At 36.7% G+C, this 20,598-nt stretch overlaps 1 protein-coding gene across 3 annotated transcripts in view; it reads left to right on the plus strand.

The window, feature by feature from the left end:
* The window catches only part of LOC122562231 (E3 ubiquitin-protein ligase rnf213-alpha-like), a 192,820-nt gene that overhangs the window by 60,933 nt on the left and 111,289 nt on the right, over nt 1–20,598 (plus strand). For all 3 annotated transcript variants that reach the window (XM_043714953.2, XM_088000700.1, XM_088000701.1), the window contains 12 exons: nt 86–141; nt 2,330–2,489; nt 4,752–4,907; nt 9,768–9,866; nt 10,702–10,824; nt 10,919–11,108; nt 12,880–13,053; nt 13,158–13,298; nt 13,691–14,304; nt 15,649–15,808; nt 16,993–17,210; nt 18,449–18,586. In XM_043714953.2, the coding sequence (XP_043570888.2) occupies nt 86–141; nt 2,330–2,489; nt 4,752–4,907; nt 9,768–9,866; nt 10,702–10,824; nt 10,919–11,108; nt 12,880–13,053; nt 13,158–13,298; nt 13,691–14,304; nt 15,649–15,808; nt 16,993–17,210; nt 18,449–18,586 (2,229 nt within the window). The remainder of the gene's footprint in view (nt 1–85; nt 142–2,329; nt 2,490–4,751; nt 4,908–9,767; nt 9,867–10,701; nt 10,825–10,918; nt 11,109–12,879; nt 13,054–13,157; nt 13,299–13,690; nt 14,305–15,648; nt 15,809–16,992; nt 17,211–18,448; nt 18,587–20,598) is intronic.

Consider the following 20,598-nt stretch of genomic DNA (forward strand, 5'->3'; position numbering starts at 1 on the left):
CTTAAACTTGATTACAAATATTTTTTGGCATTGTAATAATACATTTTAACTTAATTATATTGTATTTTATTTCTCATGCTTATAGAATTTAGAAAAACTGTTGAAACATGTGAAAAAAAATGTGGACAGTCCTCAAAACAGGTACACTAGTTTTTAATAACAAAATATATCTATATAATTTCTCTGTCAAGATTAATATGCAATTGTACATGCATTCCTAGACTAAAAAGGTGTCCTATAAGAAGAGATTGATTAAGCAACATCTATGTTTCTGGTGTTTAGAAGAATGAGAATAATTGAAAGGTATCAAATTCCTAAGGGCCTAAATCAGGTTGGTACTGAGACAATGTTTCTCCTGTCTGAGAAGTTTTAACAGTCTCATCAGGAGTTGAGCATTTTAAGACTGAAATGAAAGGGATGGACCATCTGATGGACAAAAACAAACATTTGGCAATAGTAGATAGACTATTACTTCAATCTTGGTTCAGCTTATGGCCTTTAGAAGTTTCTGTAACCAGGAGAGCTTACATGCTCTGTCGTTAAACATAATCAAGATGGGAATTGGTAGATTTTTGGATATTGAGTGCAGAATGGGTCATGCAACTAAATGAGGAGAGCTGAAATTGAGGGACAAGGTTAGCAATGATTAGATTACAGAGGAGATTTAAAGGACCATATTTCTTCTTCTTCCTGTTCCTGATGTTCTTATCAGTCTTTTTGATCTTAAATCTGTCACATTTTGATTGGTTTTAATTGGTATTGTCCAACACATTAGGCACTAGCCACATGTGGCTAATTATATTCCTTGTATGTGTTTTGACGCCCAGCAATTAAAATAGGATGTGTCTGGCAGCAAAAATCATAGTGGAAATAAAAATCACAGTTTTATAACCTGTTTGCTGAATTTGATGTATGTATAAATTACTTCTGTTTGCATATTTCTCAAATTTTAGTTCCCTTTCTGTCAATTCTAATGTTACTTGGCGAACAAGCCTTTCAATGTATTAGTAGCTTTACCATAACTTGAATTGAAAGTCTGCCAGATTGAAGGAAAGGTACTGATGCTCAGAGCCATTACACAATGATGGATACCTATTTGTTAGCTAAGTATAGAACAGAGTTAAGGAAAAACTTCTTCAGCCAAAGAGTGGCAAATCTATGGAATTCACTGCCACAGAAGGCTGTAGAGGCCTGGTCATTGATATGTTTAAGATGGAAATAAATAGGTTCTTGATTGTCAAGCGAATCAAGGCTTATGGGGAGAAAACAGGAGAACGGGATTGAGAAACCGATCAGCCATGATAGAATGGTGGAGCAGATTTGATGGGCTGAATGACTTAATTTCTGCTGCTATGTCTTATGGTCTTATATGGGACCTTGGGCTTCATAAATTGGGACACAGAGTACTAAAAGCAGGAAGTTATGCTGTATTTGCATAAAAATACAATTAAGACCATTGAGAAATTGCAAAGGAGATTTGCTAGAATGGTTCCAGAGATTGGGTCAGGTGAAAGCGTACTGGTGGAGGTGGTTAGTTAGAAGTTTAAACTGGGCTGTTCTCTAGTAGTGAATTCAAAGAGATTACAAGAAGATTTAATTGTGGTGTGCAAGATTAAGTCAGACTAAGATAAGGAAATGCAGTTTCTTATTTTTAAATGTTTGGACACATCTAGGATTTGGGCAAAAAATGTAGGTGGAATGTGTGGAAGAATTGTACAGAAATCTGAATTTTGGTTTTAAAGAGAATATTTTCAGGCTGCAGTGCTTAGAAGAATTTCAATAATACAGATCTATTTAACATGTGCATAAAATCAATGGAGAAAATTGAATTTTTCAGAAAAATTTTGAAAGAATCACAAAGGAATGATTTGCTATTTTAGGAGGGAGTTTGGATGGGTCTGTAATTTTACGTATATGAATTGATTATTTATAAATTAAACATGGATATATAAATCTGTACTTGCGAATGTGCACGTGCATTCCTTTAAGTATATCGTGGACAAAAGCTTGGAATAAAATATAAACTTAATATGTCACCTCCCAAAGGTTTGGTCTGAAATGTGCATGTTTTGTGTTTCATTTTGTCCATTTCAAATTTAGTGATTATCTAAAAACCTGCAACTTAATACTTGCCCATACATTGTAAATTGTGGTCTACTTGTGTATCATAAGTTCTCTTTCACTATTCTTCAATTTAAAAATATTTATCTGATTATTGGCAAACTGCATCACAAATATTATAATCAATTCATCTTTCTAACTAGTTTTACTTTTGTAGTCTTTGTAAGTTGTTTTATTTTGAGAAATAAAAACATATTTCTTTTTCCAGTGATCTTGGTGGTGAACGTATAGATGCATGCATGAAGACCAGTTTGAAAATCCATGAAAAAATATGTAAATCTTGCAAAGATAAAAGCGATGTAGAAATCATTGCCACTTCTATTGCATTAATTAGCAAGCTTGGTGAACTCAAAAAATCCTTGTTAAAGGTATCAGCAAAATAAAAGATACATTGAAATCTAACAATATATGTTTCATTTGCAAAATTATTTTCTTAGAATTATTTGTCTGAGGTGCTGAATTTTTGTTAGTCAAACGAGATGATGAGAAATATTTTTTAGTGTAACATATAAAAGATAACATAGGGTGGAATGGCTACAGCACATTAAGGTGGTGATTTGGCTTTCCATGCCTGTGCTGGCTCTCTACAAGAGCCACTCTGCTCGTCTTACTTTCTTATCATTTCACAGTAGCCCCCCAAATTCTGTTTCTGCATAATATTTTTCAGTTCAGTTTTGAAAGCTTTGATTGAAACCATCTTCACCACACTTTCAGGTTTTGCATTCCAGATCATAACTATTCACTGTGTTAAAAAGTTTACCCTCATCACTTTTGGTTCGTTTACCACAAACCTTAAATTGATCCAGTTTGGTTCTTGATTCTTCTATCAATTACTGAATAGATTCCCTATGATTTTGATCACCTCCCTGACAAAGCTGTTAATCTGAATATTTTCTTGTCTCCAGGCTGAAGAGCTTCAGCTCTTCCAGTCCATCCACCTAAAATGAAGTCCCTTGTTTTTAGAGTCATTGATGCAATTTTTGTTTCACAACCTATGTTAATGCCTTTACATCTTCCGAAGGTGTGGTGCCCAAATTGGGTTTAAAACTGGAAGCAGGGAACATGGTGAAGTTTTAAATGAATACTTTGCATCTATCTCTACAAAAGAAGAGAATGCTGCCCAGGCCACGATGAGGAAACTCTTAATGCAAGAAGAGTTTCAAAATTAATAAGCTATTAGATAAAATGTTGGTACTTATGACTGTCACGGCATCAGGACTGAATGAGATGCTTGCAAGAATTTTAAGGAAAGTGAGGGGTTGGCCATAATCTTTCAGTCTTCCTTGGTCTTGGGAGGTGCCAGAAGACTCGAGAATGCAAATATTACAGCCTCCTTCAAGGGAGGTTTGAAAAGATAATCCCAACAATTATAGATAAGTCATTTTAACTTCATTGGAAACAATTATTTGGATCAGAATTATAGTCATATGGAAAAAAGTAGTTTTTTTTTTGAAGAGTCAGCATAGATTTCTAAGGGGAAGTCATGTTAAACGAACTTACTGTCATTTTTTGAAGAGGTAATAAAGCCCATGAAGATGATTTCGCTGATGTGATCATATATGTGGGTTTGCAGAAGGCATTTGGTTCAGTATTGCACAACAGACTTGTGAGGAAATTTAAAGGGTCAGTAGCAATGTGGACACAAAATTGGCCATATGATAGGAAACAGAGAGTAATGGTTTGTGAATATATTTTAGGCCGGAGGAATGTTTGTAGTGGAATCCGTCAGGGGTGTGTATTGGGACATTGCTTTCCTTGATGTATATTAATGCCTTTTGTCAATCTGGGAGCATTGGATTTATTTATCTTATCTTCATTGCTTGTGGTAATGTACCTCAATTGAACCAAGCTATCTTTTCATTGAAGGCAGACTGTTGTTCTGGTAGAGTCATGCCTTCCAATCATTGATTCCCAATAGGTTAGATCTGCTGTCTCCCAATAATTGTTTTTACTCTGGATTGCTCTTTATACTTTTCCTTAGCAAACATGAAATTTATGACCGTGTGTCCCTTAATGTTTTCCCTCCTGACTCCTAATTGATCCACCTCATTTTTGAACTAGATCTAGCAGAACTTCCATTCTTGTTCAGCCAGCAATTTGCCAATCTAGAAAACTCTCTTGAACACACTCAATAAAAAGATTTCCACCTTTCTGCTCTTCAAATTACTATCCTCATCTGTATTAGGATAATTTAAGCCCCTATTATAACCACTGTACAGTTTTTGACCATGTCATTTCGATTCAAATTTGTTCCTCTACATCTTTCCCATAAGTTGGTGGCCTGTAGAGTACACAGAATATTGTAGAGTAAACTTTGCGTTGTTTAAGTTCTAGCCAAATAGATTCTTTCCTTGACATTACCAAGACATAATTTCTCTCCAGCACTATAATTTTTTTGTTAAGCAGTACTCCTAGATCTCCATTATTGCTTTGACATCATATTGCCATGTGCCTACTTGTGCTTGCAGCTCATTGGTCATATGTTCCACACTGTACATTAATATCAATGCACTTTAAGTAATGTAATTTATATTAATAATATGATAAAATTAGATTTCATGCATTTATTGCAATATGTTTTGCGATCCCTTAAGAGGAAATAACAACTAACATTTCTTTTTTAAACTTAGATTGCAGATGAGAAATCTCAAAAGGAGGAAACCCTAATGATGGAAGATACTGAAGCGCTCTTAAAGATGGCTTTGTCATTTACAAGAGATTGGCTAAAAGATGTCCTGAGAACAGATTTGTTTTATGAAAACAGAATCGATAAGTCTGAACAGCAGGTAATTTGTGACGGAGTCTCAGTTAATTAACCTCTTAAAATATGAGAGATTATGAAATGTGGGGTTTAATCTATTGACAGTAATTGGGCATAATTGCTAACATTTGTAAATTATTGTTTTTGTCTTGAATATGCTTTTATTTACCTGTTCAATGATAGCAGTTGTTTGTTTACTTGACATCTATTACTGGCTCAACTATTCACAGTAATTTAATTCATGAGTGAAGTAATTTCAGAGGAAGGGCTTGAATTAGTATCTCTGAAAGTAGTTACATTAACCTACAGGTTAGTGATTTATACATTTATCCTGGTATCCTGTACATTATCGACAGCAATTCGACTGAGGAATAATAAAATAAAGAAGTTAAATGTATAAAGAACTGGTGTAAGAGGGAAGTGTTCAGATTCTTAGAACAGGTTCCATAGGCAGTAGAAATGTATATCTGTTTGAAAATCATTAGCTGAAACTGATATTGAAGCTTGGATCATAGTACTATTCTGTGAGTTTAAAGTGTAAATAGTTTTACCTCTTAAATTCAGAAACTGATAATTAAGATTAGTGCAAGTCACCCCTAAATCCAATACATGTTGACAATTTTAAATAAGCAGTATCAGTCACCCCTCAGGTGGCCAATTTGAGTTGGTTGTTGATTAAAGTTGGCACAGTGACTACTACGTAACCACCATCCATCTAGTTCTCTAATGTCCTTTAGGAAGAGAAACTACCATCCTTACCTAGTTTGGCCTACACATAATCCAGATTCACAGCAATGTGATTGAGCCTTAACTGCTCTTTTAGCAATTTGGTTTGGTTGTTAAATGCTGGTCTAGCCAGTGACATACTCATCTCATGAGTGAATTTAAAAAAAAATTGGTGATCTTTTGACTGGGATCTTCCATTATTATTCACTCGGACTCTGACCACTATTGTGTGTTGTCTGAATTGGGGCTCCTCTGTGGGATGTTTTACACACAGATTATAGTTTGTGAAACAGCTCATGCATAATCGAAGAGTGTGGTACTGGAAAAACACAGCAGGTCAGACAGCATCCAAGGAACAGGAGAATTGATGTTTTGGGCATAAACCCTTCATCAGGAATAATCATGCATAATCGTCTTCCAGGTACAACTTGGTTAGCTGTGAGCACAGTCAGCTGTTGGATGGTTTGCATGTTCCCAAATCGACCTGCATTGGCTTGGTCATGTAAGGTTTGATCATGGGCATTGCTGGCTGGGCCAGCATTTATTTCCCATCTCTAGTTGCCCTCAAGATGGTTGTGGGGATCTGCTTTCTTGAACAGATGTAGTTCATGTGGTATTGGCAGTTTGCTTTCCATCTTGCCGTGATTGTCTGGTTTCCATCACTTTGTTGTGCTTAATTATTTTCTTTCAATTCATATTCGCCTGTTAAGTGTTAATTGCTCTCTTCCATTGCCTCTTCTATCAATGCACTACACCCATGCTATTTTCACATAATTCTGCTCTTGTAGCTAATCTGCTAACCCCTTCCTTATAAAAGTAATATAGCAATAGTGAGGGGTGGGGGAGAAAGCAAAATGTCAAGGATGACTGAAAGTTGAGAGAAAAACTAATTGGAAGGGATGTTTATGAATCAGTTGCCAAATAGGGTTGGAAAAAGGTAGAGGAGCATTGTTCATTTGTGTGTAATAAAGTGTTTTGAACAGAATTATGAAGTATAGGCTCAAATATTTGATGGGGCAGAGTGGAAGGGAAGGTGGTTATGATTCAACAAGATTAACATAGGCATAACGTAGCAGTATTCCTCCTTGAGTATAAAATACCCAGAAATAAATAAACAAAGAGGAAGAGAAATAGCAATGTTGGTCAAGAATTTATTCTTGCACTAGAATTTAGGGAAGGTATAGAATAGTGCAAAAGTTGAAATTATTTGTTCTCGAATTTACAAATAGGGACACATTATTTTCCAATGTTACAATATAGTCAAACTTGGTAGTCACGTAGTAAGAGCTCTCAAACAGCAATGGGGTTAAAGCCAAGTGATGTCTCTCAACAATGCTGGTTGCAAGATAAGTATGCAAGGAAACATCCCTACTGTTCTTCAAATGTTCCCATGTGATCCCTTAAGTTCAGCTGAGAGCATAGACAGATATAGTGTTTCACATAAAGTTACTTATGTACAAACAGTGCAATGCTCCCTTACTATTACATTATAAGAATGACTAAACTTTAGGAAGGAATTCACTAACTCTGGCACATCAGATGGTTAATGAAAACTGTGAAATTAACTTGGTCTTCTGTCTTTTTTTCACAATTCTGCAGTGTTAAATTGTATGTGCTTCAGTCTCTGGTGCTCGGTTTGTCTTGGGGTCAAGAATGTTGCCACTGACTGATTTAGATTCAAATGTAGCACCTTGACAGTCTTTTGAGCTCAGCATTGAGTTCAACAACTTTGGGCTGCCATCTCTGCTCCCATTTTATTTCTGTTTTCTTTGTTGGTTTTGGTTTTAATCTTTTTTGGAAGCTGTTCATATCTCTGGGATTCAAACCTCCTCTAGATACATTCTTTGTTTTGTGACTTGCTCCAAAGATAGGCTGGGTGAATATAATAATGTAAGTGACAGAGAAATGGAAGGACTTCTGCAATGTGTGGGACTACTCCATAATTTGGTACATCCGACAAGAAAAGCAGCACGTTCTTGTAAATGGAACTAGATAGCATGACTAGAAGCCCCAGTTTCACTGGCACAATCCAGGTACTTCAGTAAGCATCCCAGTGTCCTGATAGTTTTCTTCAAATTGTTCAAATGTCTGAGTTTTTTGGCTGTGTTGAGGCCTTTCCCCTTTTCCCCTGCTCTATTCCATTTATTTAATTGTGGTTTTCCCTTCAGTGCCCTTGCTTGTCTATTCTTTCAAAACACTTTGGCAAATCCAGGTTTCAAAGGAGAAGGCCAATGGGTTAAGTGGTTTAGCATGCGCTGAAGGAAGCAAGGGTGAACTAAGCAGATTTGAGTTCATTGTATGACATTTCTTGAAAATTAATGCTATTTGGTAAACTTACAAGAGCAAAAGAATGGCAGCGTGGAATGTGAAAATGTCGCACTAATGTAACATAGAACTTCTTTACAAGTTAGAATGCCATATACAGAGGAACCTTGATTATCCAGGAGAAAGAGAGATCAGAGTCGAGAATGTGGTGCTGGAAAAGCACAGCAGGTCAGGCAGCATCCGAGGAGCAGATTCATTCCCGATGAAGGGCTTATGCCCAAAATGTCGATTCTCCTGTTCCTCGGAAGCTGCCTGACCTGCTGTGCTGTTCCAAAACCACACTCTCAACCTTGATTATCTGAACGATATGAGTGGGGAGTATATTGTTTGGATAATCGAATGTTCAGATAACACAGTTTAGCCAAGCATCCGGTCCTTATGATCTTGTTCAGATAATCTGAAATTTGGATAATCTAGGTTCCTGTATAGTAGTGGGTCTGAGTAGAAGGTACCTTGTTCTTTCTTAACCTTGTTGCGCCTAATCTTTACCTGCAGTTCAGTTAGTGTACTTTGTAAATTTATTCCATGTAATTCTCAATTTTTAAAAAAAAATTTTAAAAACAGGTTACATATGTATGCAATAATTTGTTTCAGTCTGGGACAGAATGATGTATGGTAGCAGTGTGTTGCAAATTAATCTTTAATTTTTTCTTGTATTTCACTAAAGTATCAAACTTCTGGTCCCAGTCAAGTAGGCTGTGGAAAATCCCTGGGTTGATATTTTGATTGTACCTGTGAACTTCCATATTTGTTATGAGGTTCTGGATTTTTGCCTTATGATGTGGGTTAAGAAAGTTGTATTATTTGCCAGCGTACTTGGTGTTCACTTGCTGTTGTATTGGTCAGTTGTGAGTTGAACATTCAGTTATTGCTAGCTTTTCCTGTTCACATAATTGAATAGATTAATTGATGGCTACATGGGTGCCAATTGGACCTTAGAAAGGCCAGTTGGAACCACTGCTTTTTTCTCTCCTGCTTCTGCTGGTGGGTTGTCTGTGTCTTCAATGAAGAGCGTACTGATGCCCAGACAAATCCAAGCATGGGAGTCACATTGACTTGCATTACTAAATTCCCCAGTTTCATCCTGAATGATGATTTTTTTTTTCTAGAGGTCAGTAGGAATGAGCAAGCACCCAGTGGGTGCAAGCAGGAGACCAGTGGTGGAAGCGGTAAAGATAAAGTAACCAAGGTCCTACCAAACCACAGGGCTGCTCCCTCATTGGAGAGGGACAATTGGTGGTTTAACCTGAGGGTCATCACATCTCAGGTGAATGAAGAGGTTGAGAAAAAGAGTCTACATGGTCACCTCAACTAGTGCAGTGCAGGAAGTGAGCCTATGCAGTTGTTGTCACTCTGCATCACAAACTAAATAACTGAGTAACTGTCCTGCCCCCAGTGGAAACACTAATTCATAAAATTATGGAGGTAATTTGTGGAAGGTCATGGAAGTTATTGATTGCCTTGACCACCTAGGAATAGGAAATTAACAAAGAGGACTGTGTAAGAGGAAAGGATAAAGTTGAAGCAGATAATTAACCTTCAGACTAGATAGATTCGCGTAAGTAAGTAAAAGGAGTGCAGGAGAAGCTGGCTGTCACAAAATGAAATTTGAAATTGCTCTTAAAAGAGGTACCCCTGTATCTCCTCCATTCTTGTAACTTTGTGAAATGGTTTGGGCTGTTTTGTATTGAAGGTGAAAATGAATGCAAATTGTTGTTACTGGACCTGTTGATTATGCAGTTTATTGTCAGTGGTTTGTTTTGCAGTACTTTGTTTTCAGACATTTTCACATGCAGTTATATTGGAATAAAACATTCTATGTTTGTTTATAAAGGTGTGGGTCACACTAGTAACCTTAGACTTTGGATGTATAAAATGGACTTCCATTTGGAAAGAAGGGCTATTGAGCGACCTGGAAGGACGAATAAAAAAGGTGGTGTATCAGCTATCCACATACATGTCACATATATGAGTATTGATATGGTAGTCTGCTTAATGTGCAACTTTTCAATTATCTATCTTGTCATTTCTTACTGCAGTGACTAACATTAGGCCAAAATTTGATCAGTATCAACAGCTCCTTTGCCCAGGTGCAAACATGGTTTTGAGAATGCTTTTAAGCAGTGTGTGGAGACAAGACAATGCAACTGTCCAGCACAAAAATGTTCTCATCTGATATTTCTCCAACACTTCCCAATAGCATCATAAGTGAAAATTGGAATCAAAGTGCTGAGGCCAATTGTAGTGTTGCACCAACAGGAACCAAATAACTCGATGCAAACCAAGGATATTGAGGCATTCCTGATTTGTATGTCTCTATAGCATAGCACTTGGTAAATGTATCCACTGTCCATAGTTTTAAGAACTATGTGATTAAAACATTGCTGAAAAGGAAAATAATGTTCATGTTTACATTGTTTATGGTGTAGTATTAGTTCCTGATGGGTGCTATTTGCATCAATCTTGTAGAAACATAGTTGTTGTGCTTAATCTATTAAAAGTAATTTGGTAATGTTTAATTGTTTGAAAGAATACAATTTGCGAACTGCTTCTGAAAAATTAGCAAGTACTCAGTTTTTCTTGCAGCATGAATTATTGATGTGCATTCAAAATGTTGTTTCTTTAGCAGAAAAGTGAAATATTGTCATTGTTATGCAGGGACTTGAATAGTGTTCTTGAATAGTGTTAATCTGTTTAATCTTAATGCATCTGGGATTCTGTTCCAGACTGAGATATTAAAATAATAACATTCCTTATCTCTTCATCAGAAAACTCCTGTGCAACAGATAGAAATTTATTGCTCCAATAGCGAGGAGTTAAGCAGTTTGCAGCCTTTAATTGCAAAATGTTTCGAGAATTGTGCACTTGATGCTGTCCATTCTATATGTCAGGTACCATCATTACAAAGCTATTTGGATACTTGCAATTTTCAAAGATTGGCTTATACTTTGTGTGCTACATTTATTTACATTTTACCCCTTCTAGGCCAAATCTGAAGGCAAACTTTTAGATAAATTGTTACGTTATGATTTGAGCAAATTTGGAAAATTATTGTCAACAATAATTGAAAAATCCTGGCTTAAAAACAGGGATGGAAAGTTTTTGGAAGATCCTGATTCTGTTGTCAAGCATTTACTTGATTGGTCAGCTGCACGAACTATCTTTAAATTGCAAGGTATGATAATGATTTTAGTATGTTTAGTTTACTGAGTAATAGTGATTGTTGATGGCCTTTATTCTGGCTGCTTCCAAAACTAGTTCACCATACCTTGACTGCCATTTTCCTCTGTGTCCTGGCTGAAAGCCACCGGTCATTTGACTAAAGATATTTTTGATCCCGAGTCATGATTGCTTTGCACAATTAGATCCGTTCCTCTCCACACTGTCAACAATTTCCTGTACTGTCTTCTTTCTCTTTTTATATTCTGAAGAAGATTCTTTTAAAATTTTCTGCTTTAGCTGATAGTACAGCAATGAAATAATACTCCGAGAGTCTAAATTACTTCATAAGTTGGCTTCAAGAATGCAAGAATTCTTATCTCTTAACTCTGATCCCAAGCTCCTGGCCTTTTCCAAATTACGCTCTACTGAAATTTACTCCATTACATCTTCTCATTTGCCAGCTTTCTTATCATATTGTTCTTGAAAATAAATCAACTTCCTTGATCCAATTTGTTTGGCCATACTTCTATCATCCAATATTCCCTTCTTATTGGGAAATCATTGGTGCAGAAGGCCACTTGACCAATCAGACAACCCCACTTACCCCAAAAGAAATCCTTGACTGTTGTGCATCAAAAGTCTGTCTGACTCGCCCTTAAATATATTTAATGTTGAAGCGTTTCAGTCCTTTCAGTAGCTATTCTGTTACGTTTCCTCAGAATCTTGTGTTTCTGCCTTGGCAAAATGACCAAACCAGCTTTATCCTGTCACATCATCTTGATTTCTTTCAATTTGCTGTCAGCAGCATCATCTGAGAAACCGGCCTTAAACTTTTTCAGTTGATGAGCTGGAATTTTGCCCTTTTTGTGTTCTGGGTTACATTGTTTTGTTGTACTGTGCCTATGCCAACTACTGCGCTGAATAGCTGTAAATAGTTTTTGAAATGTGCATACCACAGACTCCTGTATTATGGTGATAACTCCCTTCTGTCCCTTTCACTCTGTATGTTCTACATTGACTAAGTATTGTCCAACAAAATCTCTTTTTACCATTTCCTTCACGCTTACATCAAAGATAACTAAATATCTCAATTAATAGAATCTCTTTTTTAGTTATCTATGCATTGCTGAATGTTTCCCCTTGATGACAGCACCCACAGTACAATATTAAATACTCTGTGTGTTGCTGGTGACTTGTTCTTTTCTTTTGTATTCTGAACAATTCAATATAAATCTGGCATCAAGTCTTAAGTGAATTAAGATTCTTCCAGTTTAGTGCTGGCAAAACCAAAGTTATCATTTTTTTTGGCTTTCTTTCACTTTCTTTCTAAACTGGATCAATCAGTCTGCCAATTTAAACAAAGTCTACTGACTCTGAGGTTTAGTTTCAGTCCTCACATCCTTTTTGTCACCAAGACTACCTTGCACTTTCAAAATATTGCTGACATCCATCTCTTCTGTGAAGACTCTTAACCTCCACTTTTATCACTGCCAATTACAACTTTCTTAATGTCCTCCAATTCTGTTTCCACCTTTTCTAAACTGAAATGTAAGTAGGTGTTTTTGACCTGCCCTTATTTACTCATAACCTTCACCAGATTCCCTCTGCATCTTGTAACACTTCTGAAATGCGAGATGTGGTAGCGATTCCTCAACCATACCAATTTGATATTCAATTTGATCAAATTGTCAATTTAACATTACTATTATGAACGGAAATTAATCTTCATTATTGTCTCTGAGTACCTCTTCAACTGGTGCAATTTAATATATATTTCTGAATAGGAACGGACAGTAAACTTATTGATACGCTGTCAGACGAGGCTCGTCATTTGATGGCAATAGCAGATTCAGTCTTCATGGATATGATGAACAGACTTCTCGATGGCTCCATAAAAGTAAAATATTTGGACTTGATCTTAAAAAAGAAAACCAGCGTTATGGCTTTGCATAAGACAAGTAGGTTGTTTTGGTGTAAATTGTTGTGCTTAAAAATATTTTTCATATGAAAAAATGTAAATGGTATTTCTGAAAAGTTTTGTAAGGCAAAATTATTGTTGCAGGTAAGGATGGATCTTTCACAGGACAAACCCTAGAACAGTTATTGACTTGGCGAAAAGAGGAATTTGATGCATTCAATGAAGAAAGTAATTGGATGGACAGTCTCTTGAAAATGTGTAGAAAAATCAATGAGTTTGTAAAAGGTAATTTCATTTTGCTTTCTTTTGCTATAATCTTATAGCATTTTAGAGAACTGTGATTCAGAGTTTGCAGTACAGGTGGAGGGCTGTTTGCAGAGTCAAGAAATCATTAATGTGTCCATTAGACTGATCTTAACCTCTAGGAATTAGGAGTAGGTTTCTTACTTTTCTTGTACAACCCTTGAAGATCCATACTTCCCTAGAATACAATTTGTCCCTTATTTTCTAAGTTGCAAATTTGCTACCAGTATTTTTATAATAAACCATTTTAGGATATGGCTTTGTAATTTATCTGCTGAACAAAGGAAAATATTTTTCACAAAGTATGATTTTATATGGGAGGAGGCTGTGTTGTATTGCTGCAAACTATTAAATAGTTATGTCTTTAATTGTAGTCGAAATTGAAGAACTTGAAAAACTGGTTGGAGCCAATGTTGAATCAAAGGCATTAAGTGAACTGGTGACCATAAAACAGATCAAAGATTTGAAACCTTTCCCCACTCAAGTTACCTACTTCACCTTAAATGAAAAGGTGAAACAAATGGCAAAAAACATTCATACTTTCAAAGATAGCCATGTTTTACAAATGTGCTGGGAAAAGGAAGCCAAAGCATTGGACAAGGAAGATGTATCTGATGAAGAAGCAGAAGCATCAGAGTTGACTTCTTCAGTATCTCTTGAAGATGTTCATACTACGATATGGGAGCCATGTCTGGATAAGTATAAGGAAATATTTAAAAAGCTAAAGGAGGGGAGTCTTACATTTGAAGAGGTCAGTATCATTTTTAAAGACTTTGTTGATCGATATGAAGATCTAAGGAGTGATTTCAAGATTATGAGTGGCTTAGAGATGAGCACAAAGGGCAACTGGATAGAAAAACGAATCCAACAAATTCGAGAATACCACCAACTACATTTGGCTGTTGAATCTGCCCAAATAATCATGAAAGCACAGAATGTATTGAACCTTACTGGAAATTTTAATGTTCTGCAAACATTGATACTTCTGGTGAGTTATTTGTTATTTCTTCCATGGGATTTGGACATTACTGTTATTGTCTGTTAATTGTCTAGAAGGCAGTTGTGGTAAATTGTCACCTCGAAGCACTGCAGTCCATGTAGGGACTCTGCTTTGTTTTTAATTCATTCACAGAATGAGGACGTTGCTGGCTAAGCCAGTATTTATTGCCCCCATCCCTAATTGCCCAGAGAGCAATGAAGAGTCAACCATTATTGGAACAGCACTTCTCCAGGGAAATAGTATTCTATCACACTTTTGACTAGGATCTTGTGGATATGTACAGGCTTGAAATGTCAGGTGGAAATTTTTAGTTTCTGTCTTATTTGAAATGGTCATTAATGGTAATTTGCTCATTATCAGCCCAAGAGTGAATGTTTAATGTTGCTTTTCATTTCAATTTCCTCTTCTCTCCTATTCAAAAGATTATAACTCATTGGATTATGGTTCCATGCATCCAGACTTGAGTGGCTAATCCAAGTGGACTTGAACTTTGATATTAATTAGCCTATAAATCAAAAAGATTAAAGCCTGCAACTCAAACAAGAGTTGAATAAGTACATATTTACAGCAATTATTTAGAAGCCACATTTCTCAGCTGCTGAACTTTGTGTGATGTGGTTGCATTATAACTAAACTTGAACCCATAATTTCCTACTGTCCACTGAAGCACAGTTGTGTCAGTCATTACACAGTAATGCACCAGGTGTCATACACCTAAGCCCAAATGCACTGACAGCCATAGCAACAGTATCAATTCTGCATTCAATCAATTATGAAACTTTCCAAAGAATCATTACAACAACATGAACATTGCTGTATATAAGTTATAGGAAAGATTTAAAACGTTGGACCTTGAGATGGTCATAACACTTCAAATTATCCATTAAGGAGGTGATAACTTGTGGAAGGTAATGGCAGGAAGATTTTATTTAAACTAAATGAAAGTGAAATGAGATTAAACCTTTTCAAAAAAGACCACAATTGTAGTAAAAAATAACTAACACAATACATTTGCTTGAGGAAATTGTTGTGCTGTTAAAGAGAGAATTGAGGAGGATGACCATAACTGTACCTAAGACCTCACAAAAAGTTACTGGACGAACAACACTCATTTGTTCTAAGTATAGTTGTGTGCTACATGTTCATTTTAAATTTTGAAAAATATATAAACAATATATATTGTTTCCATAAATCCTCACAAGCAAAATAGTTTGAATCCTGATATCTTGCACTAAGTTTTAATCAATGATTCTACTTATCAACAAAGCTTGAAATAGATCACAAAGTTTGAGGTTAAAATTGGATGATACATAATTTGATGTTTTATTTTAGACAAATGAATCCTATAAGGACCAAAGGTTGGACTGCATAAATGAGCAACTTATAAAAGCCAAAAACTTTCTTGTTGAAATTACACCCTCTCGCAGAAATTGTTTGGAAGAGCTTACTCGAAGGCAGCAATTTGTACATTGGGTGAAAGAAGCACTAGAAGGTAAATAACTTTAAAAGTTTTTTTGGCTTTATGACATCTATAAATTTTAAGGTTTCTCTGTATTTTTTTCTGAAAGTCAGTTTGATCTTTGTCTCTGGTTTTGTTTGAGCTGATTCAATTTTACAGTGAAGACGCTGTGATGTTAATTGCATTTGTTTGTACTTCAGAATGGAACATGCCTGTATACTAATCTTCTGAGAAGCACAGTCAAGTACATACATATATGTATGTAAATGGCCTAAAAATTCTGACTGTATTATTACCCCACATCTCAATCTCTAGATGAGGTTTTACTTTAGTTGTACTTTCCAAGAACAAAAATTGCAACAGGATCTAATAAATCACAGAAGGTTTCAACGAACTGCTCCAGAATGAATTGAGGCCATTCTCATTCTGTAACTAAAAGCAACCATTTTGACAGTCAATTTTGGAAATAAAATTGCCACTTTTTCTGGATGTACTGCTATTTGCTATTATAATGGAGGAAGAACATTGGAGGTCAGACAGTCAGGCACAAGGCCCAGTGTGTGAACATTATAAGGGAAGGGGACGATACTCTACAAACACGTAACCAGTCTGAAGAATGTATGCGCTTTGTTTGACCCTGAGATGTAAAAGGGGCAAACTGATTTTAAGGTGTAGGTTCAAGTGCAGCAGCAAAACAATGGATCATTGATGATGAAGATTACCCCTTGCTGCCTTGTCTTATTACAGCATCCTGCTTTTCAGTCAAGTACATACATCCAGAAGACAGGTGGTTGAGGTTTCTATTAAGATATGGAGAAGCAACTTTAGGCATTTGTGATGGCATGTGGTCTCCTACAGATCATGGATAAATTAGTCAACATGTTCTGTATTCTGCACAACTTCATAATCACAGAGTATGAGCCCCTAGTATACCAGATAGTTGGAACCAATGAGCAAAAACACTGCTTAACACAGGAGCTATTGTTTTGAGCATGCAATTGTCATGTGTGCTTGGGCTGCAAACCATTATCCAACAAATTTAAATAGTTGAAAACGTGTTCATCAACGGCTTTAAAATGTGAAACTATTTGAAAGTCATTAGTTTTTAGGGGTTACTTCAACTAATTTTAATCCTTTATATATTTTATTCTTAAGTTTATGTTTGTAAATATGAAAGTGAGGCTTTACCCTATTCTTCATTTTTTTTTCCTTTCCAGACACAAATGAACTCAAAGTGTTTGTTGACCTGGCTTCAATATCAGCTGGTGAAAATGACCTTGATGTTGACCGAGTTGCTTGTTTTCATGATGCTGTGTTAGGCTACTCATCGTTACTTTTTGAACTAAAGCCAAATGCTGGTTTTGCTGATTTTATGTCTTGCCTGCAGAAGTTATGGAATGCTTTAGACAATGATCCTGATCTTTCTAAGAAACTGGTAAATCAAATCCTAACTTTCAATAATAATTCTTTACGGAAGAATTATCAATGTACTAACTTCTGTTGATTACTGAACTGCTTTGAATCAAGCTTTTACTTGCTCATAAACCTAATTCTATCATTATACTTGTATTGACATTAAGAGCTATCCCTCGGTTACAAGTTGTTATACATTGGCCCATTTAGAAATCATGGTTTCAGGACTACTGTAGCCAAAATTTAAAGGATATTTGAGTTGTGGAAAGGCACACCCCTAAATACTTAAAGGGTGGGTGACTGTTATGGACCAGGCCAGACTCCCCTTAAAATATTTCAAGAAGGTAGCGTAGACTCTAACTTTTATTTATTTTAAAAGCAGATGTGAAGGATATTCCAAGTGTAATGCAGCTGGTCAAACCACTCAGCTTCACGCAAAACAGAATTAATTTTAACACGAACAAAAGAAAACAAAATTTAGAATAACAACTATTTGAAAACTCAACCGACTCAATACCTCACCTTAACTCAGGAGCTGATCTAATTCCCATAACATCCCTTAAGCACATCCCCTGGCAAAAGGTAAATTCAAACACAGGTTCTTACAGGCAGGAGAGGTTTCAGGAATTAGGAATTTAGTCAGGAATCATCTGCAGAAGCTTTGAACCTTTCCTCACTGCAAGCAGCTTTCTTACTGTTATAACTAAACCAAACTAGAAAAAATATGAACTGGGCAAACTAGCCACTTCCCTGTCATTGTTAAACTAAGCCCTTTCTGAGACAGTTCGGCAACTCTGCCTTTCCAATCACTCTTTTAAAAAAAAAACCCAAGGACAAATCGACAGAAGAGCTGACCATGAGGAAAATGTGGTGGGACCACTGGATTTACATTTTGGTTGAGAAGATGATGAAGGGATAGAACTTGATTTTTTAACATTGTTATTGTTGTTGAGAATTTAATTTCTAATGAATTATTTTATGGCTCACAGGATTTGAGCTTTAGCTAACCTGATTAAGGATGTTTAAACAGCAGTGTTATTTTTCACTGAGTGATTGGCTAAATTGGAGCAAAGATAAAAACATAAAAGTGCTGAAAATACTCAGCAAGTCACGCGCTATCAGTGGAAATGTCCAGAGTTGATGTTTATGGTTGATGATCATTCATTGTATTCTCAACATTTTCTGTTTTTGTATCCTACTCCAAGTATTATTTGATTTGCTCGTAAAAGCAGCCCTCTTTTTCTTCTCTTTTGCTTTCAGCGCGATTCAGCCCGGCATTTGGAATGGCTAAAAACTGTGAAAGAAAGTCATGGGTCTGTGGAGCTGTCCTCCCTTTCACTGGCTTCGGCCATAAACAATAATGGAATCTATATCATTGGTTCTCAGAAGAAAGAAAAGGTACAGCAAGTATAAAAATGCCCTCAAACGTGGTAATAAGGCACAATATTATTCCCTCTTTCATAGTCTCTACAATATTATAGTGCCAGGGTGTTGCACCCTGCAAATGATTCCTTAAAAGTGATCATGGAAGATTTCAATAGCAGGAGGACTGGGAAAGTCAGGTTGGTAGTGGCTTGCAAGAAAAGGAATTTGTGGAATGTCTACATCATTAATCTTTGTAGAAGCTTATAGTGGAGCCCGCGAGGGAACAGGCAATACTGGATTGTGCAATGAGACAGACTGGTAAAAGACCTTAAGGTGAATGAGGCAGTGATCATAACCTGCAAATTGAGATGGGGAAGATAGAATCAGAGGTAACAGTATTACAGTTAAATAAAGGTAGCTACAGAGGCATGACGGAGGAGCTGGGTAGAAGTGAGTGGGAGATGAGCCTAGCAGGAAAGACAGTGGAACAGCAATGGCAGGAGTTTCTGGGAGTAATTCAGAAGACACAGCAGAAATTCATCCCGAGGGAAAAGAAGCATAGTACAGTGAAGATGAGGAAACCCTGGCTGACTAGGGAAGTCAGGGATAGCATAAAAGCAAAAGAGAAAGCATGCAATGTGGTGAAGTGCAATGGGAAACCAGAGGAGTGGGAAGCTTACAAAGACCAACACAGGGCAACCAAAAAAGAAATAAGGAGGGAGAAAATTAAATATGAAAGTAAGCCAACCAGTAATATAAAGGAAGACTTTCCTTAGATATATAAAGGGCAAAAGAGAGGCAAAAGTAGACATTGGGCTGCTGAAGAATTGAGCTGGATAGATAATAGTGGAGAACAAAGAAATGACTGAGGAACTGAATAATTACTTAATGTCAGTCTTCACGATGAAAGACACGAGTATTATCCCAAAAATTCAAGAGAGTGAGGGGGCAGAGCAGAGTATGGTGGGCATCACCAAGGAGAAGGGTTGCTAGAAAATCTGAACGGCCTGAAGGTGGATAAATCACCTGGACCAGATGGACTACACCCCAGAGTTCCAAGGGAGATAGCTGAAGACATTAGTGGTGATCTTTCAGGAATCACTAGAATCAGGGAGGGTTCCAGAGGACTGGAAAATTGCTAATATGACACTCCTGTTTAAAAGGGAGTAAGGCAAAAGATGGAAAATTACAGACTGATTAGCCAAACCTCAGTCGTGGGTAAGAACCTGGAATCCATTGTGAAGGATGAGATTTCTGAATACTTGGAAATGTATGCTAAAGTAGGGCAAAGTCAGCATAGTTTCATCAAGGGGAGGTCATGCCTGACAAATCTGCTAGAATTCTTTAAGAAACTAACAAGCACGTTAGAGCAAGAATAGCCAATGGATGTTATCTACCTGGACTTCAAGAAGGTCTTTGACAAGGTATCGCACAGGAGGCTACTGAGTAAGATAAGAACCCATGGTGTTAGAGGCAAGGTGCTAACATGGATACAAGGAAGGCTGGCTGGCAGAAAGCAGAGAGTAGAGATAAAAGTGTCTTTCTCAGGATGGCAGCTGGTGACAAGTGGTGTTCTGCAAGTCTCAATGTTGGGACCACAACTTGTCACTTTATACATTAACAATCGAGACAAAGGAACTAAGGCCATTCTGGCAAAGTTTACAGATGATGCAAAGATAGGTAGAGGGACAGGTAGCATTGAGGAGGCGGAAAAGCTGCAGAAGGATTAGAAGAGGTTAAGAGAGTGGACAAAGAAGTGGCAGATGAAGTACAATGTGGGAAAGTGTGAAGTTATATACTTTGGTAGAAAGAATAGAGGCATGGACTATTTTCTAAATGGGGAGAAAATTCAGAAGTCTGAAGCACAAACAGATTTAGGAGTTCTAGTCTAGGAAACTCTCAAGGTTGTATCAGTAGATAGGAAGGCAAATGCAATGATGGCATTTATTTTGAGAACTTTAATATAAAAGCAGAGATGTACTTCTGAGGCTGTATAAGGCTCTGGTCAGACCACATCTGGAGCAGTTTTGGGCCCCATATCTCAG

This window comes from Chiloscyllium plagiosum, unplaced genomic scaffold (genome assembly GCF_037043375.1).
Source record: "Chiloscyllium plagiosum isolate Xiang-an unplaced genomic scaffold, Cpla_swu_hap1 HiC_scaffold_25, whole genome shotgun sequence".
NCBI lineage: Eukaryota > Metazoa > Chordata > Chondrichthyes > Orectolobiformes > Hemiscylliidae > Chiloscyllium > Chiloscyllium plagiosum.